The following is a 24,788-nucleotide window of genomic DNA, read 5'->3' on the forward strand; positions in this document are numbered from 1 at the left end:
TGGTCCTCATAAATCTGAAAAATCTGTGTGAAAGTTACAACCATACCAATTTGTGTTCAAAGATTATAATTGTCTGGTTTATCAGAAGCTTTCTACTAGCTATTTGTGTTATCTACTAGTACATACAAACAACCGGACCATAGCTATTGATAATCTGATGATTGTGTAATTGATGTGCCCACGAGCGATTTAGAACGTTTAACCGCGGAAACTCACGTAGTCCGTGAATTTACTGATTCTAGACATTAGCACAAATTTATTAATGTAATTGCTTTAAGTGAACGAATTTGAAGTAAAAAGTTATAAAACTGAAATAAATCATAGGAAAATTGAGTCATTCATATTCAAGTATTACTTTTACATTGTCTGAGGCTCCCAAAAAATTTGAAGAAACTTCTGAGGTACTCCATTATAAAATTATATATTAAAGATTCAAGACTAAAGGTTGGACTACTGGCTTATGGACCGCTCCGTTTGCTCACGAAGTATTGAAAGGAAATATCATAGAGGAACAGAATCATAAAGAAGTAAAAACATCAAAATAGAATATTATCCGTAATAAATATAATTTACATCCGAATTTAACAGAAACAATGAAGCTAAATCTATTAAAAAGAAATCTTTGGAATATCATCCCCTCCTTTTATATTACTTTTACACTTTACTTTTACCTGTTTTTGTCCGATGATCGATATATCTACTACATAAATTGAAAAATTTGTATTTCATTCCTTGTTCGTTCGATTCTCCTTACACGAAAACTGATTACTCACAGCGGGACTATTTAAAAAACGTCAACGATGCCGGTGAATTGAGACATTTTCCACATCGAATCATGGCGAAAATTTTGCATCGACATACCGTTATAGGGTTTATATACGTTTCGGTGCGGTAGGAGCAGATGCAAATACGGGGATCCATTCATCTGTCGTCGGATGATGGCTACAGAAAATATCGCAAATAACGGGTTGCAGTTGCTCCTGCACCATAGAAATGTGGGTTATGTGGCCAAAAGAGCAAAAATTTGTATACGAGAAAGGAGGCGGTGCAGTGAATTGATCGCTAGGATGCTTTTCCATGGACGGCACGTCATTTTAACGGGGATATGAAATGGAGGACTAAATTTGGCGTGATCTTGGGACCAAGACATAATGAGACGTCTACGCTACCGAGCATAACTGGACACCTTCGTTGTCCATCATCTTTTCCCTATTTTTCTCACACTCGAATTTCTATGAATTTTCTTGGGAATTCGGAAGAAAAGAGAGCAGAGAAATCTTTCAAAAACAATTGACAAGCTTACAATGCATGCTGATCTATTCTACATATTAAAAAACGAAAAAAAAAAGATGATTATGTTACAACTTACTTTGGAACTTACAATTATTTATGCCATTTTCTTATAAAGGAGGTAAATTATTTATTTTTAGAGAAATTTCTTATTCTAATGATTAAGATAGAAGGTAATAATTATTATCAATAGATAGGATAGTACAATAATAAGCAATACAATAGTGCAATGAAGAAGAGTAAAATGATATAGTGACAATCGAAGGAATGAAGGTTTGTTAAATATGAAATATGAATGAAAAAAGTATAACTTTCAAGTCATATGGCATTGTAGAGCCTTAAATATGAATTTACAAAAAATGAAATTAATCATTATAGTTTTGTAATAAATTCTTGCCAGAAATATAATTTGTGCAATCCAATCACTTTTTAGTATGATATAAACTTAAGTAATTTTTAAAGTTAAGTAATTTTCAATGACATACTGTAAATGTTTATGTTCATCGTCTTAAGTAGAGCTCAGTTAGTCTTATGACAATATGTGTAAATTAAAAATATTAAAAGACATTAAATTTCCAACAGATTTCCTCAACGATTCTCTCGATGCTATTCTCAAAGAATCCCGTTCTACCTAAGAGACAGTGAAATCCATCAAAGAAAGAAACGCTACGGGAGGCTCAAATGAAAATTGAAGTAACGATTAACTAATGAACTTACATAGTCAGCCATAAAACTGAACCATTAATCAACACGAATCGAAGAAAAGAGTAGGTTCATCTTCCGGTGACACGCTCTGAAAATTGCCATATGTTGTCCAATCCTAACGAGCCACCAGGACCAAAGAAATCCATCACATATAAAAAACAATCATCGTCAAGTACAGACCTTTTCCTCATTTTTCTTTGACACACAAATTTCGAGCAAATTTCTCTTAGTCGCAACACTTTCACCAGTTAATTTATGAGTACTTTATGCAAATTCCGCGATTTTCTTTCAGTAGTAGCGATCATAAATCATGCAGTACAAAGCAGAAACAAAAATCACTACAAAATATTACGGAAAATAGTCAAGGAAAGGCTCACGAAAGGGTTATGCATAGTAATTCTATACACACTATTTGTACGGGTAAGCATTACACGAAAAGATGCCTCAGGTCTGCCAGTTGAGGGTCACCCTTACAGATACCGATCGTCGAAACACTTAACCCTTTGACGAACTAGTTGTTAGAAACAGAATATGGTCCCTGACGTCATACAGGATTTGAGAGAAAAGGTTCAATTGGTACTTGGAGTTTCCAAAATCCTCGTTAGGTAAGAGCTAATTCAGTGCCTGGATTAATTTAACGAGGTTCCATTCCTATTCCGAATACTTACCGCTGTAATTTGTTTTGTGTACAACGACAGGCAACGGCAGGTAGGGTGGTAACTAATTACAAAAGTGTCGTAAATATCGACATAACTTTTGATTTTATAGGATGTCCAGTACTTTCCAGGATTATACTGGTTAACTCGACGTAATAAACGAAAGAAGATTTACTTATTTGAAGGAAGACTTATGTAATTTTTGTATTTAAAGTTCGATTAATCCTCACCTTAATTTCTTTTTTTTTTAATGTAGAAGTGTTTTTCTTTTTTAAATATATTTAATGCGTGATTTTCATTGTATGAATTGGTTTTGAACGACAGAAGATTTATAATAGAAAGAAATAGAAAGATAACAAGGTATAATAGAGGTAATAGAAGTACTAAGAAATAATCAGGAAATAGGTTAATACATGAACAACAAAATGAAGAAATAACTAACAAATCTAAAAAAAATGAATAAATAATTAATAAATCCAATTACTATAAAAATAAATTCCCTTGTAAGATCCTTTTATTACAAGATATAAGCCCAACAAAATACATATACAATCAATTACTCGATCATAGATAACCCAACTCATTTTCTTACGTACGCGATTACGTAGTCGTAATCATGTGAACGTGTCGTCCTATAAACATTTCGGGATTAGGTAGTGGCGAACGCGTGCCAGTCAGACCCCAGCATTGTGGTCACCAGGATTGTCGTTCCCTACCATTTTCTAAGGGATTCTCTCCTACCCCAAGTTCTTACAAGGGTTGGGCACTATATAAGCGAAACTGCACCCCCTCTCGTTCTAAACGGTTTTGAAGAACCGTCGTGAGAGCACATTTTCCAAAAAAATCGATTCTGGAAATTCGTTAAAAAACTATTTTGGTTTCGAATAATTACTGCGTGAAGATCTTCAAGAAAACGTGCACGATTTGGAACTACGATAGAGTGATATTGTTGTGATACATTAGTGACCGGTGCGTGACCTCGGATTAACTATTAAGTAAGACACATGTTCTATGTTAATTGATAAACATAAAAGAATTCCAAACTTTCGTAATTAACGGATACACTAATGTCTATTCGACGACACGTTGTCTATATTTCGATTTCTCGTCAAATTAACTGTATTCCTCGTTAGACAAATTATACTTCGATTTCGTATAATGTAAATATTGGCTGATTTATCTTGGAACACGTCGAAATAACAAATGTTATTTAACTACAAATTAATGTTTTGACTTCATTAACGTAATATTCTTACTCCTCAAAATATCGAGATATAATTTGTTACACTCGCTTCCCGTTAGTTTCCCACGTTTTCAAAAGATTGTTATCATTAATTCGAGCACGTGAATCTCTATTTAACCGCTACACATTTCATTTTTGTGACTGCCACGTGTAGTAATGTATAATTGATACATATTTGGAGAACTGAAAGAATTGAAAGTTAAAAAGTATCCATTTATATCATTATCTATTTATTATTATTTTCATTTTTAAAACGCTCGGAGGATAACCAGTAAATATACAATACTTTTCAAAACATAACAAACAAGTATTTGCATTTGCATGAAAAACGTTCACAGAAATGTTTTTTTCTTTTCATTCAAACTTTTCGTTTTAGATGATGATAAACTGCAGAATGAATCCCTTTTTCCAAACGGTGGTGGATAATGTACAAGCAAAAGAATGCACTTCTAACGAAGATACTAGCATGCAATCTTCTGACTCGATACTAGACTTGTCTTTTAAGAAAGCAACAATCTCGAAGGAGTCAGAAAATTTCAGTTTACATTCAAACTCACTCGAAACAAACACAACGCAACAAAATCAAGTTGAGCGTTCTTCAAAAACTGAAAGGAGTCCTTTGGAGGTTCGAAAATTTATGATAACGCCACCTTCCGAATGTGAATCATCGAAAAAAATTGAACACGAGCCAGCTCACAATCTTACGGACGCGCCATTGCAAAATGGTGGTTTTTCCACTTCGCCAATGGACATTTCGATTCCATTCATTCCTACTATATTGTCAACATTATTGAATCCAAATAATGAAACTATTAATTCAAAGCAATTTTTTAGCCCCCCCACCACGTTGGTTGCAGATTCTAACAAAAATTCGTTATACAATTTGCCTATAGATATTGCAAAAAATACAAGACCGTTTAAGGCTTATCCAAAAGATCCATTATCGCTCACTATAGGAGGAACCGAATTAGTGTACGATCTAGAATCCAGCGAAGCTTATTCGGAGTTTCGAAAGCGAATGCTGGAAACGATGAAACAATCGAACGAAGGCATGATAACAAAGATGAGAAAAGTCACGAAAAGTCCTGTGCCAACGAGCACTGTTGATGAGAAAGATGCAGCTTATAGAGAAAGAAGAAGAAAGAATAACGAAGCCGCAAAACGCTCTAGGGACGCACGAAGAGCCAAGGAAGATGAGATTGCTATCAGGGCAGCTTTTTTAGAACACGAAAATAAGAGACTTAAATATGAACTTTCAGTACTTAAAAACGAAACAGCCAAGTTAATGGCTTATTTGACCTAGGCTACTTTTATATTAGTCGTCAATAATAAAAAAAAAAAAAAAAAAATATGCGAAGAGTCTGCACAAAATTTGTCTAATATGCTATAAGTATCGTGTTTTCTGTAATCGTTAGCATAATTTAATAGTTTAAATTCGCCTAGATTTCGCCTTTAGTATTTGATATATAGCAACAGAAATATTATTTCGACAATATATACAGTCATATATACAACAAATATATAACAAATAGTGTAAGGATTTAGAAGGAATATAAGTATACAAATATACATTTTATATATTTTATATTATATAAATATGCTTACTGTTATAATGCCATTTCCAAGATAATGACAATTGTGCTAGGTAGGATGTCTGATAACTTTGCCCAAAATTTTTTTATATACAATTTATTGCAAAAGGTATTCTATATGTAGTAAGCGACTCGGAATAAATAACTTAGAGGTTTATTTATATATTAAGCAACAAGACTAAAAGTGCAGATATGTAAATAGAAGAGAGGATAAGATAGGAGATACGTGGCATAATGAAATAAATTTTCTAAGGTTCATTGTACATACAAAGATTGTTATGATATTTAAATTATATTTATGATAAAAAAAACATTAAACCAAAGTTATACATTATTTTCAACTATGTATTTGGTAATGTATTAGCCAAGTCCATCATACATCCTGTTTCAAGCACATCTTTTTCACCAGATTGATTTTTAGTAAGTATTTTTGAATATGATTTATGTACTTGCCTAGGGATAAAAAGTAGCGAAGTAGCTCCTGCATTATTATTTGAAGCGTTTAATTGACTTTCACAGATAATGACATTTGTCGAGGTTGTAGTTTTTGCTGTAGCTATAAACATTTTAGATTTTTGATTTTTATTTAACTGAATTTTTCTTGACTTGGATTCCTTCCGCTTTGGCTCTGGTTCATCAATATCCATTTTATCTTTTGATTTATCTCTTACGCAATGTGGAGTATTATCAAATCTAAAATTCTTTGGATATTTGTGCACGCTAACACAATGATCTCTTCTTTCAAATGAAGTATTAAATTTTAAATCACACTCAGAAACATAACATTGATACTAAAAGATATTATTAATATTAACAAACAGTATGATATACAGTATATTGAAATAAAATGATTATAAATACCATTGGCTGTTTCGTTGATAAAACTTGGAAAAAGCTATCATGGGTTTCTTGAATATGAATATCTAAGAATCTAGGATTTGGTAGACATTTGTTGCATTCTGCACAAACATATCGATGATTGCTATTGTAGTGCATCTCAAAATCAATTAATTTATTGAATGTTGCTTTACAACCAGTAATGTAACAAGAGAATTCTTTTATACTGAAATTGATAAATTATTTTATTAAAATCAGTTATTTGTAGGTTATGCACAATGATAAATGTTTATATAAAAGAAATCTTTATTTACATATCATGACATAGTTCTTCATCATCCTCAACAGTAACACCTTTTCGTTGAAAAATCTTGCAAATTCTGTATGAATCTTCGAAAAATGGATCATCAATAGATCTTAACCCTACGCCTATATTTTGTAAGAATTTCTCCATCCTTGTAATATTCTAATTGTCAAATTTTAAAAAAGATATTACAATCTGCAATATTTAATTATTTAATGTTATACGTTGTATTTTTGTTCAATAATTTATTCTTTAAACCACCAAACAGTTTTAACATAGTAACAACACAACGACAGCATTGCACTCTAATGGCGCAATATTTGAATGGAACTTGGTGATTCATCTCGATAATTCAGTTCGATAATTTCGTTCGATAATTCTACATATTTCGATTATCGAAAGCAAAATTTCAGTTTCATTGTATCAAATGTCGTCCCCTGCACGTCGTAAATTAAAATTACAATTTCCTTAAATAAAATCGAATAAATTAGTGATATAGTTTCAATTATGTGATAAGTGAACTAAGTGAATAAGTTCTAGTCATTCTAGATATGAATTACAACACAGGAGGACAAAAAGTTGGTAAGTGATTTATCTTTGTACGTATTATGTATTTCTTATAGCACGTTGCTAACTCGGTAATTCAGTATTAATAATTTAGGTACTTAATCTCAATAATATACTCATGCAGTGAACTCATTAGTTATTACAAAATTAAATCAGAAAACGTATAAGTATACATCTTGATAGGAATTACTCGACCAGCAGCCGGGTTTTCAAATTTTCGAGAATTTCCGTCATTTTGTGTTCCAATTCACTGCGTCTTTGCATTTCTTGTCGCTTGTCCTGTAACATACATGCGATATCATAGAATATTTCTGTAATTGCCATACGTTCATCTCAATTATTATGTTATACAAAGACGATAGAAAAGAGGTTAAGGAAATAATATCGTTTTCAAATTACCAAAAAATTAATATTTTTTTTCATCTTACAACATTTTATTTCGAAACTGAGTATTTAACATTTTCTATAGCAATTTCTATAACAAATCATATAATATCTTTTGACGTATTAATTATTTATGTATATATATATATAAATTTTAACTCGTATATATATATATGCGAGTAGTTTAAAAAATCAATGTTTTTTTCGGGTTCTAAATAATTTTAAATATACACTTGAGATTTTCAGTTAGGCAAATTATTTTGAGTATTATATATTATGTGTGATACACAAAATACATATGTGTATTTGTAGGTTAATTTTTAGTAAATATATTAAATTATAATTACTATATATACGTGATAAAAGGATCATTTTACAATTTCCCTATTATATTTTCCAATTATTTAGCACAAAGCATAAAATATGATTGATTTCACTATATTATAATGTAACAAATGTTGAAATTAGTGAAAAAGTATTTCAAATGAATCATATAACAAAACACTGATAAATATTTTAAAAATTCTTTTAAATTCCTTTAATTACTATATTTAAAATATTTCTAAATTCGACGTGTTAAATTACTAAAAAACGAAGTATTGAAAATAGATCATATTGCACAATTAGCTTGAAAGTAATAACAAGTTATAAAATATGAGAATAATCGACATAACTAATTGGTTCATTCGGATTGATGCGTTCTTGTGCTACTATTTTTATAGTGGTAGCACCATTCGCGTAATCTCCGACTTTCTCGCTTCTGCTTTCCGGTTCACTGGTGAATTTCGTTAAACTTTCGTCATAGCGATACACGTCCTGTTGCGGCGTGGTCAAGCCAATTATTTCTACGTTTCCAATTTTTTTATTCCCGTCAAAAACTCCGGACAATCTGTCGTTTCCCCTGCCATAATTGAAATCATAAACACGTTCACCAAAATTGAACAAATTATAATTTTCTCCAGGTTTGAGAAACATCGTTGATTCAAACTTCTGTCGAGAAACTGGAGTATCTTGCATTATACGATTTTTAACATTTGTCTGCTTTTTATTTTTTGAAGATGGTTGATTTCTTTCAATACTGCGTTTCGAGGATTCAAATTTCTTAGAATTCAATGAACTCGGGTCCTGCAGCTCTGGAAAATTTTTTATTTCGATATTTGGTCGTTCTGTGAATCTATAATTATTATTTGAAATATACTTATAACGCTTTAAAAAATCTGGTATTTCTTTTCTATCATTATCATTTTGATTAGATTTCACGGTTTTCGTCTCAAAATGTGTTCTATTTGAACTCACAGTATTTATAGGCCTATTCACCATCAGTCGTTTTCCAGGAACTGTTCTAAATTCGAGTTCCTTTTTAAAACCTTGGTCATAAATATTTTCAGAATAGTCATACGGTCTTTCATTTGAATTATCAAGTTTTACTTGACTTTTCTCTTCTCGATGTCTTTCTTTCCTCATTTTATTAGAAGATTCAAATTTTCTACGATTTTCTTGACTATTCGATACCTTAATATTGTCATTATCGTTCGAATTTCTTGGAACAATGTTAGTATGTATTGTACTATCGAAAATAAAGTCGAATGGCGGTGGCCACATTTGCACTTCCTTTTGTTCACCCTCGTGGAGATTTTTCGCTGTTTTTCTTTCTGCAACACCTATTATCGGTTTCAAATTTTCCTTTTTTGATCGCTTTGGCTCTTTGGACGAGACTTTTTTTGAGGCTTCTGCTCTTAAAGTATTATCTTTCTCTGATTTTTCATTTGTCGATGACTTCAATTTTGTCTTTCTTAATTCTTCAGGGGCATTCAGGTACCGAACAGGAACAATTAATGGCATAAATTTACTGAAATCCAATTCATCTGCCACATCCCGTTCTTCGGCGGAAAAAGATCGATTTTCGCCATTCGATTGATTATTGGAAATTTTCATTGGTAACTCAGAATTATCTTCGTTAGATCCTTTTTCATCTTTCTTCCTGTTATCTGTATCTTCCTCCAGAGTATATTCTTCATACTTGTTTCTTGCTGGAACATCTTCTTCTCTGCTCCTTTCATCACTTTCATTTTCATCTTTCTGATTACCACGCGAATCTTCCTCCTCTTTCGAAACCTCTTCCTCCGATTCAGCAGGCACAGACGAGCTATAAATATTGCTCAATGGCTGCTTGAGTCTTCCAAAAAAGTTCACAAATCCATCATCAATCAGTTCACGATTGTACAGAGGTTCCCCATAACTGTTACGAAGATCTTCAGGTCGTCGTTCCTCATCATCTTCACTCAAAGGTAGTGGTTCACTATACTGTATACTAGTATAATTTTCACTAGTTTGAGGCGTGTCTTCTTTATAAACATCATCGTTCCTATAATACTCTTCTTCTTCACTTTCTGCAGGTTGTTTTTGATTCGTAGGATATTCACGAATCCTTTCTTCACTCTCATATCTCTCTCTCGACTGATCTTCTTCTTCTCTCAACGGTTTTCCTTTATCGCTTTCCTCTTGGTTTCCTCTACATCCAGAATCTTGATCTCCGTGATCTATTTGCTTCCTTGAATCACCATCTTCCTCACCACTATAATTATCATCCTTCTGACGATTTCTGTACCATTCTTGTTCCCTCAATCTCTTTGCATGCTCTTCCTGTTTACGCTCCAATTCTGCAAGTCTTTCTTCATACTCTTGTTTCCATCTTGGATCTTCATTATAAGAAGGAGATGTAGGAGAAGGATCATGTATCATTGGCGGTTGAACTAACATTGGAGGAGGTGGCGATTGAATATCCTTTGCATTATAAATTGGCTGATTTTCTATTGTCACTTTTTCAGTGCTCACGTTCTTTCTGTACACCATTCCTTGTTCATTGCGAATTGAACTGATGTACGGTTCAGGGTAGGATAGATTAATGAATTGAGAAGGAATCTCAGGAAGAGGTGGTTGAGGTACTGTCGGTAAGGAAGGCTCCGATATAACTGGTAGAGGGATCTTTACCAAGAGAGGAGGTGGTAGTGGTTGATTAGGAGTCTGTTTCCTTGGATCAATCTGTGGTGGCATCGTTGATGATGTTGAAGGCGGTTTGGAGGTTGTAGAAGATGAATTACCATGGAAAATATTCTCATATTGTTGCAACTGAGTTAATACACCTGTTCCATTACTAAAATTCACCACACCCGTGAATTTGATCGTTTCTCGCTGTCTTGGAGCTAATGTAGTCGATTGAGTAGAGTTTGTTTGAGTGTTGTTAGTAGCTCTTGCCTCGTCTGACTCGGAATTAGGATTGGGCAACGAGGCTATTTGCACAGGGCTTACCGTGTAGCCAAAAACCTGCGCCAAGCCTGAGAGAATCAGGCCTAATGCCCGTTTGTCTCGCGGATTATTTACATTTAAAAATTCTGTTGGTTCCTGCGAGCCTGAGGAGGGGTTTGGCGTGGACTGGTTTTCCCAATTTGTTTTCTTAGACTGAACGAAAGTGTACAGTACGCACACGTAACATAGGAGGTAGAATTTCCTAAGCTTCATTATAGTAGGCTTGAACACTTTCTGCTGGGAAATTTCACTTTATGCACCGAGTGATGACGAGATAGCGACCATCGTGTTATCTTCAGTGGCGTCTTCTTTGTATCGTTGATTGCCACATGATATAACCTTCATGCAATACTTCTAACAATGAACTGTTCTTTCAATTTTTGTTAAACTATCGACACAATTTTGTGTTAAATATTAGATTAATTTGCGAGAAAATATCAATTTTTTCGATTAAACTTATTTTTGATTGAATATTGAAGAGATTCACGATCAAATATCGAAGCAATTCACGGTCAAATTTTGATGAAAAATGTAAAGAATAGAGAGATATGTTTCATCGTGTGAGAAAGTTTTACAAAGTGGCACGAAGAGTACTTTTGTGCCTCGAGATTCCACGAGGACTGTGCGATCAGTGTCGCGCTCGAGCGTCGTTAAACGAAACTTTAGCTGGCGGGGATGGATTTTTGCATAACATCGGAAAGAAATGTCGAGTTTCACCTCAATTGCACAGAGCCGCTCGTTGATTTGCGACAACTGAAGCGGCACGTTATAACGCGGGAAAAGAACGTCGCGATATTGCAAAAAATCGAACGACAACAGTTCGCTAAGACGCGTACAATACGTTCGATGTGGTCACGCGCTTAATTCCACGTATAGCCATGGAATCTAATTACACAAGCCAACGATTCAGAGTAGAGGTTTTTTAATAAACAAAAATACGACTTTTAATCGTAATTGAATTCAATTTGAAAAAAATTTGTTCTACTCGTATTTAGTTACTAGAAGAAGGGATTTATAAGTTTATTAATGGATTGTATTGAAGAATATGTATATGTTAATAATAGGATGTAGATGATAAAGGACATACTAGTTTGACTGCTTGCTTTTTAGTTTAATCCTTTTATTAAGAAAGAATATATGTAATAAATGTGTTTCATTGTTACATTAATCGAACGTAATCGTATGATGTTTTGAATTTTTTTGGAAAATTATGTTGCAGAGTTATTAGAAAATTTAGAATATTTCTGTTGCTAATAGAAATTTTTGGAAAATATCATAGGAAGAAATGCGAAATTTGGAATTTTGAAAGAAGGATACAATTTTATAGTTATATCTATGTCGATATCTATTAATGTTACAATTTTGCCACAATTTTGCTAAATTATTCAGGAAACTGGAACTCATTAGATTGTATAAACACATTCGGTATATTGCGCTTTATATTTTCGAACGAGAGGAATATACATTATTATTCAAATACTTCTGGAAGAATTTCTACCGTAACTAATTTCAGTGCGGCTCTATACGAGGCATTTTTTAAAGAATTTCTACCTAGTTGTACAAAACCGTTGAACGATTATCTAAATATTTTGGTTGAACGATTAAAACGATAAAAGTCAATTTCTTTTGAAACTTTCTGCCTTGACGATTATACTACCACAAAATTGTGCTATTGTTGCACAACGTGGGAAGTCAATTCATTAAGGATATCGATAGAGATCAAGTTAATCGAGCGATACTGCAGAACAAGTGAAAATAAAACTGTTTCTACGTACGAGACTGATCTTTTCAAAAAGCAATCGGTTAAATTAATTGATGGTTGAGAAATTGAACGATGAAATAGATTACTATACCACTTTTGATCGCAATAATTTACGGTCACTAGCGGGAAAATATGCTACTCTCATCTACGATAATTATACATCTAATTACTAACATGAACAGAAATAGAAGTCTGACAAGTCGAATCTTACAGTTAGTACGTGCGTATAACGAGTACAATCATTTAACGCACAATTCTATGACTTGTACGAGTAAAGGTTACAAGCATTGAAATAGATTGAAGTAAATTTAACGAAGGCTAATTAGTTTGAATGCAATCGATCTTGAAGCCATTCTTGAATGATAAATTTTCTTACCGTTATTTTCTTAAAATGAAATAGCGTATTACTTTTATGTTACATTATATGAATAGACAAATAAAATAGATAAATAAAAATTTATTTTACTTATTTCTGATATTTTTAACATTTTTACTTCTATGCGTATTTTCTATACCTTCGGATCTTTTCCATAAATGCAAAAAGTACTTTTATGCTACAAATGCATTTTGTGTTTCAACACCTCTTTGATATATTTTCGCAGTTGCAACGTTTCCTTTTTATTTAAACAATCGTATTTACCTACATGCGATAATGTCCGTCTCAGAGTAATCGGAGTTATTTGAATACGTAAGAAGTAAACGAACCTTTACACATTACACACGATCAGTTAGGGCAATGATCATATTACCAACGATACCGATTATGTCACCGGACAATGAGCCGAGTTTAGATATTTACCAGCTGTACTTTCATAAGTATGTCGATTATGTCACCTGTTCTCCACCCAGAGAAAGTCCAGCGGCAAACGGTGTCGCTGGTTCGATTTCCTGGACTGGTGTGACAAAACCTCCTTAAGGGGACAATTACGACAAGAGGAGAAAAATATTAACGACACAAGTTTTCAACGCGACAAGGAATAGGGAGAAGGTTCAGGTTTTTATATAATAAACGCGAGTTCCTGTCGGTGGACTCCTCGAATGGTAGTCGACTCGCTTCGAGTACGCTTCGATCGAACACTGTGTCTAGCTAATTACTTAATTACCTTGTCTGGCTAATTGCACGACACGCGAAACTCCGCGAAATTACACGCATCTTTTGAGAACGTTCCCAGCTTCGTTCACCTCATTAACTCGATTTTTTTTTTCGCGAACAATGCCGGATTGCAAACATTATGGGTGGTCGGATTACTCGGACGCGTTGCGTATGGTGTTTTACAATCGGCGAAATTGCCGTGAAATTGTCAGCACACACGCTATATTCATGTGGTGACTGTTTAGATGTGGTTGCGCTTGATTATTATATGTTAGATCGAGCTGCTACTTTTAGCTTCGAAAAAGAGATACGTGCTATTTTAGAGAACAGAGATTGTGATTATGGTAGTTGAATACAGACGGCGGAAGTAAGATATGCTATGGAATAGGAGAGTAGCGTTGGGTACTAATTGATTATGATTTTTAATTTGATTCATTGATAATGTCTATGATGGGAAGACATTGATTGTTAAAACTGGAGCTCATCGAATGGATTAAAGAAATTAGTTAATTGGTGATTATAACGAATTATATTTTGAGAGATATTCTAAGAGAAATCGAAAATATTCTTGCTGACATTCGAAGTATTTCCTGCTCTGTTAATCAATTTTCGAATTATCATATAGTAAGCGAAATTATTCCAACAAAAATATTAAACGTCTGCTCTTTAAAAAATTATGAAAAGAGAATTCATCTTCAACAAGTTCGAAACGAAACATTCCTTAAATATTTTAACAACTTCCAAAATTAGTCAGAGAAACCTTTTAACGACAGACGTCTAATTTCATAAGCCGATTTCATCGCAGTTAACCACCCTTCTTTCTAGATATTTCCAATAATAGATAAAAATCGCACACCCTGTATATAAAAACTTGCTTCAAGGAAACGTATACTTGCCATAAAATACTAGATCAAATTCAGTTAATCAATGACCAAAACAATAAAACCAGATTTTGATTATATGCTCGCTTTTCCATTAAAGAGTTTGTGCTTTCGTTCGATCTAGATGAATTCATGATCAATGTATGTAACTAGTTATGAAATGCGATTATCCATAGATGGAAAATGTAACAGAGACTAATTTAGGCATTAGAAAATAGTTGTGGATCGAGAATTCAGTAGGTATATGTAACACGGTAAATAATTTCTGAACTGTATCAGGTATAAAAGAACAGCCCACTCTTTGGATCACACAGTCGTATTGTGAATCAAGTTTAACATGAATCTTCTGGTAAGAATAATCGACAAAGTTTCCAATATTCACGAATTTAGTCTATTGAATTAGCAAACAATGTTCCTTGATTAATTCTAGTAAGAAATTAGTGTTTTAGTGATAATAGAACTCTTTCGCACAGTAATTTACCATCTAACGATATCAGTGAATTGGTACAAGTTACAAATTATAAGTTATTAATTTTCTCTCGTACATTTTTAGAATTTTAAGTTCAACAAAATAATCAGACGACTTAAAATTAATACGGCTCACTCATAAAAGTTCATTTAGTTTATTATCAAACTTGTTACTGTTATGCACAAGAAATCAATAATACTACCAGACTATAAAGATTTAAGCAAGTTCGTGTTTTTACAAATACAACTAAAAAGATGGAACTTCAGCAGAAATTTGTTTCATTTATTGATTATTATAACGAGTGCCCACGTCTTTTTAAATTTTTCATAAATACAACAAATTCCTAGTCTATTAACAACCTATGATTTGTGACTTGTAAAATTTGACTAATAATATTAGTCCATTCGTACAAACGAATCTTGATTATCGTTTTAGTTATTGGTATTCTTGACCATTTTCACCTTGGGAACAGCCACTGTGCTCCCAAACAACAAACTTGAAAAAGTAAAGGACGATAGCGACGTGTCAGGAAAAATAATTGCTGACAATCAGGCCGAGCCGAATTCTCAGGATGCAGCTGAGGATAAAAAAGTGGCAAAAAGAAGTTATGGTTGGAATCCGTGGAGTTACATAGGATATAGTTACTGGCCCTGGTATGTAGATTGTCGTAAGAAATTGTGACGAATCTAGGAAGGTTTTGCGGAAAAAATAGCCGCTTACTTCAGATATTCTTGCTGATTTTGTAAGAGGAAGTCGAATATTTTGCGTTGTCTTAACAAATTTCCTGTGCTATTATGGAGTTTTATGTTTTAATTTGGTTCTTAGTCATAGGCTATGAAGTTATTTAATTGCTTCCTCCTATTTTATTTTCAGAAAATTGTACAGATTTTAGTGTACGAATCGAATTTAAAGAAATATTTACCAGGAAACATCGATGACTGGTACAGACTGATTTTGAAAAAAGAGTTGCACAATTATTTATTGAATTAATCTAATGTACAATCTATATATAATATTTAGAGTGTATGAGAACTTTTCGTTCGATTGTTATACAAGAATATTTGAAACAGTTTGATTCTGAGGGTAGTAAGGCATTCGTATGTGCAGATGTTCACAAAATACAATTTTAGGTATGGTTTTGGATGGTATCCAAGTTGGCCTCTATATTATAGTCACGGATATAGTGGATATGGTGGATATGGTGGGTACAGTGGATACGGTGGACATGGATATGGAGGATATAGTGGATACGGTTATGGATATCGCAGCCACGGTGGCTGGTACAAGGGATAGTAAACTAAGAAAAAATAAAAAGGATAGAAAATCGTTCAGGGGATTTCTATAATTTTATAAATATTATTCACAGGTTTTCTTACTATCTCACATATAACTTTTTGCACTGAGTAAACAACAGGCTACACTTGAATTTTAATTATATCTATATTAAGTATTACAAACCTAAGACTGAGATAAAACACATACAACTTTCGATATTCATCACATATGTAAAACGTAAGTTCATTCAACATTTATTCAATTTTATTCTCAAAGTTATGTATCGTATATATTTGTACAAATACCAAGATGTTCATCAGTGAAAAAGAATAAATGATTCATATTAAAGGAAGGGTGAAATGATTTTGCACATACCCTTAGTCGTTTCCTTATATAAGTTGCCAATATTTCTTCGCAAACAGTCAGATTTTTGTCTGTATCCTGCGGAACAAGAAGTACGTGTTATACAATTGTAAAATAATCCTCAAATTTTTGCGTCAGTCGACCTTTAGAATTCTCGTCAGCTCTTTGATCTTCTGTAGTTTAACTTGTTGTTGTTCAGATAAATTATTATTGCACACTGGTCGTGAATTGGTTGCGTACATCTCAAAACGAAACAGGAAACGTGTTACTTTTTTCACTTTCGCATTAGTAATCCATAACACTTTGGGTACGTCGCAACACTTCGTATGCACCTGATATGCGGCGTAGTGTTGCTTGGAGACAAGCGAAACAACAAACGTTTTATTGGATTTTTCGCAGAATCTTAACGTGATTTTGCTTTATGTAAATTAATTTCTTTTTTTCACCAATTACTAATTACCCTCATCCTTAAATATGTTCTTGAATTTTTGTTAAATTTCGTGTCTTTTATTCTTTATCATACATCCCACGAATGGAATCTGTATTATCTACAACAGATGCTATTCTGAAATGTCTGAATTTCAGACCAAGTATCGAAACAGAGTAAGCACCTCGTTGCTAGCCCCATTTAAAGTCAGGGCTATTCTGTCAAGCGTGATCTGAGCGGTTTGAACCATTTATCTTGTGTTGTCAGAGTAGAGTTCTACACAGTTTCGAAGCTCTTTCCTACAGTTTGTTATGGAATACACTAGGGGGCAGATTAAAGGATTGAAGAATCGGAAGGTAAAATTTCTTTGGCGGGAAAACTTTCAAATACATACACCGAAACATTTTTACATCTACGATCTATGTGTATGTCATTTCACGAATTCCTGACATGATATAATTTTCTGTATTCACATAAAGAAATATTCTCTAAACACAAACCAAAATTCGAAGCAGTACTATATTGCAAGAATACTTCAATTCCAATATTCAATTTCTGATAAGAAATAATTCATTTAACACATCATTATACAATACTTACGTTTATACATATTAACTATTTCCCTTAATAATTTCGAAACTTTTTGAAAAATGGCGCGTAGGTAAACATACGTACAGATAGATAATAAACTTCTCTAAGAGAAATTGCAATTTCGATCGATCGTGGGGAGACGCGATCGGGAGGAAGCGCGTCAACGGCGGTCGTAAATTCCCGTTACGATTCTAAGAATCGACACCGCGAATCGATCGATCCCCTGATTTCCGTTAAGATAATAGGGGTGGTTGTTGTGGTATATCGCTGCGATTAACAGTGTTATAAAATATGTATTTCCAACAACTTTGTACAATAACACAAGTTAGTAACTCCGCTGCTTAAGATATAGGTGACGAAGAAATGGATTGCTCTGATATGAGAGAATCCGGGTAGATATGTTGACTGATCTGAAGACCGAGATTGAGTACGGATAGTTAGGTGGTCTTCGAAGAAGTCTTGAGGGTTGAGCGTATTCGAGCTGAACTGGAACTCGAACTCTATTCGTACTGAACTCTATTCGAACGGTCTTGTAATTGAACTGAGAACTCGAAACTGGATTGGATCTCACTGGTACTGTAACTGTTTGAGTATTCGAACTGTCCGCTCTTATATACTTCCGGAGGAAAGATCGGTATGCATGTAATTATTCAACGAAGGGGGCTGATTCGTTGTTCACACTTTTCGTTATGAAAGGTGATTCCCATTGATTGATGAATGAAGATAGGAGGAGTAAGCATCCTACCCACGTGACATTGTTCATGGAAAAATCCAGACATTTCCAATAGGTAAATATCCGGGTTTCCCATTATATAATTACCAGCTGTTCCGTAATTTCTAAGAGCGCACAATAAACCTAAGGACCTTTTAAGTATCAGCTATAAACCGAAAATATTTGCAGGATTACTGGTTTCTGCAAGCTAATAAGATTTAATTTATGATAGGGCCTTAGGTTTGTTGAGGGTGTACATAACGGTCAGCGGACCCTTAACGACCCAATACCGAGGGACGTCGCACGGTTTCAATCACGCGACGTAACAGAAATTATAATTAATAATTCAAATTTAGCTGATTAATTTACTCAATTTATCATCTTCTCTTATGGGCACCTTTCCCACATATCTCCTCAATTGTTTATCCACAAACGGGACACTATTCTTAACCCCAAAAAAGGGGAGTGCTTTCGATGATCCTATCCCAACAAGAGAGGCAAAGGCTAACCGGCTCTACGTTTTATAGTTCGAGTTTATTGCTCTTAACTAGATACTGACCATTAAATACAAAGGGATGCGGCAGCATCCCCCTTCTAGTGGACCAGTTTTCTGTCAGCGGAAATTGACCGAAACGATTTCAGAATAAGAGTCAAAGGCTAACTGGGTTCATTTTGCGGTTTACCTTCGTCAACAATAGACAGTGGACAGTGGCCATTGTTACGGAGAGGCGGCAGCATCGCCTTCCTGATGGACCAGTTTCCCAACAGGATCCGCGAGATTGTTGGAGAGGACAGGACCTCTCGCCACGCGAGCAAACAGGTTCCGCTGGAAGGGATGAGACGCTATTGACGAACAAAAATGGATCGTGATCCAGATCAGGTGGAAAACTGGTCCATCGTTCGCAGACCCTTTCAAAAAACGGGAGCAAGTCGTTTACGTGTTATTTGACCGCGAACAAAGATCAGAGATCAGAAGAGATATAGAAGAGTGGATTGCAGGTTCATGATTCGCGAGTAGGAACAGGTTGCTTTGATTTTTAATTGAATTATATTAGAAGTTTCGTTGCGTAAGATTTAATTAGCATAGACGAATTGACGAAGACACAACGATGATTCTTTAATCAATTTTTTCTGATTTTGATCGTTACAATTTCTATATTTATTCCTGTATTTCATTTAATAATTTCGTATTCTTTTTTTGAAAACATTTGGAAATTTTTATTCTAAAATTAATACAAATAGTTTGAAATATTAAAGGTCTAGATTTATTTACACGTATAATACTTGTTGAGTACCCAAAATACCTTGCTCATGTACATAAGGATTTAAAGTCTTTACACAGTAGCCTCATATCTCGAAAACATGGTTAAGATGCAAAAATATTCTTCGATTTAATGAAAATTTAGTATTTCAGAGATTCACAGAATCTGAACAATTACAAACCTAACAATTACAAAAATAAAATAGATTCGATATAATAATTTAATCAGAAGATACACACAATAGAAAAATTATTTGGTTAATTGGCGAATTGAGGCAATAATTGACTTTTATCAGCAGCGGGTAACGTTTTAACGTACAGAGGTCCTATATTGGCCATCCTTTAACACATACTTCCCATTATCGTCGTAGAACTCGTTTTCTTGGATTCTCTAGGTTGTCTGGCTCAATTTCCTCGGGTTGTCCCAAAGAAAATTCTCTCCGGTATTAAACGAACTGGCTTGAAAAAAAAGAGAAGAAACGAGGGTTCGAGAAGCGTGTGGACAAAAGAGCCGGAGCACTCGATCAAAAGTGAAAAAAAACAAAGGCCGGTGACGTGTGTGTCACATGAGACGCCGAAACCAACCCACATTGGCCACTTCTTTCACCTGTCCATCATTCGTTGCCCTCCAAAGAGGACGTCTCCGTCGCTGAAAGAGGACATTTGCGTTTCTGTGCTCGTACCAGTCATTGTGCGCTTTTATCGGCCGTTTCGCGTTCAGTTTCTACCGGGGATTTCGTGTGCTCCTCGTGGTGAATACTTGAAAAGGGAGTCTACACTCGTAATTGACTGCTTTATTCCGGATTCCAAGCCAGAGGTACTCACATCGATACGTAATCGCACCGGTAACGTCGATACGCGACTTGATGCCGATTATGATCCTTCTGATTTTTCTAAACGAAAAGATATATGTATGCTATGGAAAAAATTAAAAAGTTAAAAGGTTTGTTAATTTATGTTGTAGGAATTTTTATTATATTATCTTCCGAAGGGTAAAAGGACAGGGGTCGTAAAAATGGCTTCAGTATCAAAATTGTAAAATATAAAATATAATGCAACGTAAAATAATAGTATTCAACGGCGCAATATAATGCAAAATAACTCGGGTCAAAGTTACAAATATTTGTAATGCGCGTTTAGTCACGGTCATACAAAACTTTAGATGGTCATACACTTTCATTTTGATACATGTTTTTAGGACATGAAACATTGTCAAAATCTGCTCATCATCGATGAATAATATGATCTATGTTGATCAGACATCTTTTATTTCAAGCATTTTGCGTCCTCTTTCCTCATAGATTCTTTTTAGAACCATTTTAGAGTAACGTGACAATGAAGCAAGAAATCACTTTATATATCCAAACAAGAAATTTTGTTAACCAAAGCAAATTTATATCTCGACAATTTAATTAATCGAAGTTATATACCACACAATTCATCTTTAAGCTAATCCGTTTAAATCGCGTAATTATTAGATTAATCAGATTTCCAATATTAATTTATTAAGCAACCAATCAACAAAAAGATCACTAGTGTCCCAAATTTGAAATTTACTACCCTAAACAGGAAGACAGTATCCATACAACTTAATATCTACGTGAATAAAATCACAACACATTTAAAATGCTTTAACCCATTCAATGCCAACTACGAGATACCTCGTAGTAAGCGTATGTACCAAGACTGCCGACTACGAGATATCTCGTAGTTTACTGAGTCGGGACAGGAATTTTATTCAGTGACACCAGCTACGAGTTATCTCGTAGTTCTTTCTCATTTTTAAATTACTGTAAATACCATTTTAATACTATGTGTATGCAACTAATAAAATTTGCCTGGCAGTGAATGGGTTAATTTATCTATCAATAAAGGAACACATTAGTGATCTGCTAGAAAAAACAAAGTTAAAACGAATACGAATACTATTCCAGAAAGGCGGAAGTCAAAGAGGAAGAGAACTTCGCAAGAATACTCTTTCATGCCTGCATCGTCTTCCTCTCTCGAGTTAATTTGTTTTTCGTTTGTGAAGACGCGTGTCCCGGAGGAGGTCATGAAAAGGTTTCACTGCGTACACGCTGCATTACCTCTATTCGTATCAGTAACGAGGACCTCCTTCTACGGCATGGGATTTTCGTCGATGCAACGTGTACGTCGTGCAGACGTACGCGGTATTGTCGGGACACCCCGTATATAGCGAGGGCGTATTTGTTTTACTGCCTGGCTGCCGGCATTGGTTGAGAACGTGCTCCGCATTCTTGAAATCGTGCCACCCTTGTTACGGCATAGACTCTCCACCGCCATCACCTCCTTCCCCTCCGAGCCGTCGAACATCCCGCCATCAAGCTGGCTCTCTTCTTTGCTGGCACTAGCACCAGGATCGACAGGAGGATCGTCATCCCTTTCCCCTTATCCTAGGCTCTCGTAAAAATTCTTGACTCCTGTAATGTGACTGTTCGCCAGTTTCTAAACAGTCGGAGAAGTTTGAGGAAACTTAGAAGAATCTCAGATTTTGTGATAACAATTGCGTCACGGAGGACTGCCAGGATTCTTCTTCTGGGAAATTGTGTGATAGGTAGATGTTCTGGTGTTCGTGCATTTTTGAGAAATTGAACATTTTTTTGTTCAACTTCAATTACAATGAATTATTAACGATTGTTACTTACAATATATAAATCAATTACTTTCCTTTCATTGTAATATACAACCTCGTACTTAATATTCTGTTATCTTCAACCCGAAATCTATTACATTCCACATTAAGCCAAGTCCACCAAAAAATCTAAATAAATTTCCTGAGTTAATCCTTTAATGGAGTTCATTTTTCTCGTGGGCAATCGTAAAGTTCTTATCTTCCGTGACAACCGTGGTGTTCCCCTCGAACAATACTTGTATCTAATTTTCTGCTGTGCAGCGACAAAACAGAGGGTGGCAGGAAGTAAGTCGTCACAGGATAGTGGACTAAGTTTATCACCGTTAAGAATCCTGAATCTGGGGACACGGTAAAAATATTAGAACGAGGATTGGGAGGAAGAGAGAACGAAAAGAAGGACACGGAAGAAGAGTCCGGCATTCTATCGATCCTAATTTACGGCCTGGATTTCAGGCGTTTATGTCTTTCCGATAAGGTCGTTCACGCAGATGCTGTGCCTGCACCGATGGATATTCTTCTTCGTTCGGTGCATTCTCTTCTTCGTGCTTTCTGTAGCCCGAGATGCTCCTTTCCTTCGATTCTCTCGTGATGGCTGACTATAACGAACCCCGTAGTTCGAGGCTGGTTCTTTTCGAAACATAAAACGAAACTTAAATTCTGCAAGCATTCGATGAGTATACCTCGATACATTTCAAAGTGCAGTATCGGTTATAAGTATGGATACTTGGGTGATTTCTACACGATGTTATATAAACTATTGGCAAATTCTTTTTAACAAACGATTTAATGATGACTCTCAACCGTCAGATAATCATTAAATTACTTGTTCTACTAGTATACTACGTTATTCAGCTGTGAAATAAATTTGTTCTGTTTTTGTATTTGTTAAAATATGTGTGATATATTACTTACAGAAACTTGTAACTTTGTATGTGCGATATATAAAGAAATTGTTATAGTTTTCATCTGAGAAGATTCCTTTTGTAAAATAGTAGCAGGTATCGTCCGGATCCAGAGGATATTGAAAAATTAACTACCTTTCCGACTGTTTTTCCATTACGTAAACACAGTCGGGTGTTTCGAGGGGTCAATTGAATACAACTTTGATCGTGGGTATTACGAAATACCGACATAATTTCTCCTCAAATTGAAAGCAAAGAGGTTGCACAATCGTTTAAAAACCATCGACGTTACATAAATGTTTTCATATAGAAATTAATCGAACGATGAAGGTGGATTATGTAATTACGTGATGTGTTACATCTATCGGATTCGAATATCGATAAAATCGATTGCTCCTCTTTTAAAAGTGAAGCCGTAGCGAACGTGGCCACCGCATAATAGAATCGAAACCATAATAAATTTCATTCCAATTTCCTATCGATCAGTCAGCAGCCGCGGTAATATTTGTTTAAGGGACAGACGACCGGTGATTCGATAAAATTGGAAATTTCGGCTTTTTTCCGTCCATTCAGAAGGGTGTTAAATTCCCTGTGAGATTCGATTGGTCGACGGTCCGTGGCCGAAGCAGATTTCCTGTCCGGAAGCGCTAGTAAGATGGGTTTGTTCATGGTTTTTCATTGCACCCGTTATTCTTTACTTTCCTCCGAATTCGTTTTGTGAATCGCTAGTTTATGGTAAATCGTAGTATTCCATTCAATTAATATTAGATTAGTCCATGAAATATTTTACTTGGAATAGCTGTGGTGCATCAACATCAAATATTTTAAATATTGCTTTTTTGTACTGTATTATCAAATATTGTTAACTACCCTTTGTTGTACTATCGAATTATTTCGTAACAATATTGATTATTTAAAAAATGTTAATCAGGAAACTTAGATTTAAATCTTTTAATTTTATTTCCAAATGCTATTAAATTACTTCGAAAGCAGAAAATTGTATACTACAAAATTCTATTTAAATCTTTTAATATTCAATTCCTTACACTTAAACAATTTTATAAGAATTCAAGCCACATACAATACTACATTCAAATCCTATGATTCTCTTAAAAGTATCTCAAAAAACAAAACGTTGATTCGTTCATTCTGTCAATCATTCCTGTACGATGAATCAGTCCAGTTTGCGCTGGAACCGTCGTCTCGACAAGAACGAAAGCATCGCAGCAGCACTTTGTGTACCGAAGAACTGCGACTTCCAAGGGAGAGACCATCGATATAGCTACTCTTCTTACTTTTGGCCACTATCCTCGGAAGTCTACAAGGGGGGTTTGTCGGGGGGGGGGGGATAGGATGGCCAGAATTTATAGCGTCTTTTGCGATCCCGGCGGGTAGGGATGAGGCGGCCACCCCTCAGACTCAATGTTTTCTGCAGGGAAAGTCGGAAGTCGAGTCGAACCCTGGCCAGGACTAGCCGTATCCCATACGTCTTGCTAACAGACCGGATAGGTTTCG

General features: G+C 34.7%; 5 protein-coding genes across 6 annotated transcripts; 2 read left to right on the top strand and 3 right to left on the bottom strand.

The window, feature by feature from the left end:
* Window positions 1-3,131: 3,131 nt before the first annotated feature.
* On the top strand, window positions 3,132-5,820 carry LOC117232177 (hepatic leukemia factor). Of its 2 annotated transcripts, none has more exons than XM_033491383.1 (2): window positions 3,132-3,646; window positions 4,271-5,820. In XM_033491383.1, exon 2 carries the CDS (start codon window positions 4,271-4,273, stop codon window positions 5,195-5,197), a length of 927 nt encoding a protein of 308 aa, XP_033347274.1. In that variant the 5' UTR covers window positions 3,132-3,646; the 3' UTR covers window positions 5,198-5,820. The 2 variants fall into 2 exon arrangements, with proteins under 2 accessions (XP_033347274.1, XP_033347273.1); XM_033491382.1 differs by having other exon boundaries at window positions 3,132-3,620.
* On the bottom strand, window positions 5,727-6,928 carry LOC117232178 (zinc finger protein 511). Its single transcript, XM_033491384.1, has 3 exons — window positions 6,638-6,928; window positions 6,348-6,549; window positions 5,727-6,277 (listed from the first exon to the last, which is right to left on the bottom strand). The coding sequence occupies exons 1-3, from the start codon at window positions 6,775-6,777 to the stop codon at window positions 5,828-5,830; spliced, it is 792 nt and encodes a 263-aa protein (XP_033347275.1). The 5' UTR covers window positions 6,778-6,928; the 3' UTR covers window positions 5,727-5,827.
* A 105-nt stretch (window positions 6,929-7,033) lies between these two features.
* LOC117232181 lies at window positions 7,034-17,046 on the bottom strand. Its single transcript, XM_033491386.1, has 3 exons — window positions 16,871-17,046; window positions 16,740-16,805; window positions 7,034-7,473 (listed from the first exon to the last, which is right to left on the bottom strand). Exons 1-3 carry the CDS (start codon window positions 16,967-16,969, stop codon window positions 7,381-7,383), a joined length of 258 nt encoding a protein of 85 aa, XP_033347277.1. The 5' UTR covers window positions 16,970-17,046; the 3' UTR covers window positions 7,034-7,380.
* Window positions 8,118-11,550, bottom strand: LOC117232176 (golgin subfamily A member 6-like protein 22). The gene has a single exon (XM_033491381.1). It carries the CDS (start codon window positions 11,095-11,097, stop codon window positions 8,224-8,226), a length of 2,874 nt encoding a protein of 957 aa, XP_033347272.1. The 5' UTR covers window positions 11,098-11,550; the 3' UTR covers window positions 8,118-8,223.
* LOC117232179 (transcriptional regulatory protein LGE1-like) lies at window positions 14,958-16,729 on the top strand. The gene is made up of 3 exons (XM_033491385.1): window positions 14,958-14,969; window positions 15,525-15,742; window positions 16,220-16,729. The coding sequence occupies exons 1-3, from the start codon at window positions 14,958-14,960 to the stop codon at window positions 16,380-16,382; spliced, it is 393 nt and encodes a 130-aa protein (XP_033347276.1). The 3' UTR covers window positions 16,383-16,729.
* Window positions 17,047-24,788: the final 7,742 nt, after the last annotated feature.

The sequence above is a fragment of the Bombus vosnesenskii genome, unplaced genomic scaffold (assembly GCF_011952255.1).
Source record: "Bombus vosnesenskii isolate JDL3184/JDL3185 unplaced genomic scaffold, Bvos_JDL3184-5_v1.1 scf7180000013285, whole genome shotgun sequence".
NCBI classification, from domain to species: Eukaryota; Metazoa; Arthropoda; class Insecta; order Hymenoptera; family Apidae; genus Bombus; species Bombus vosnesenskii.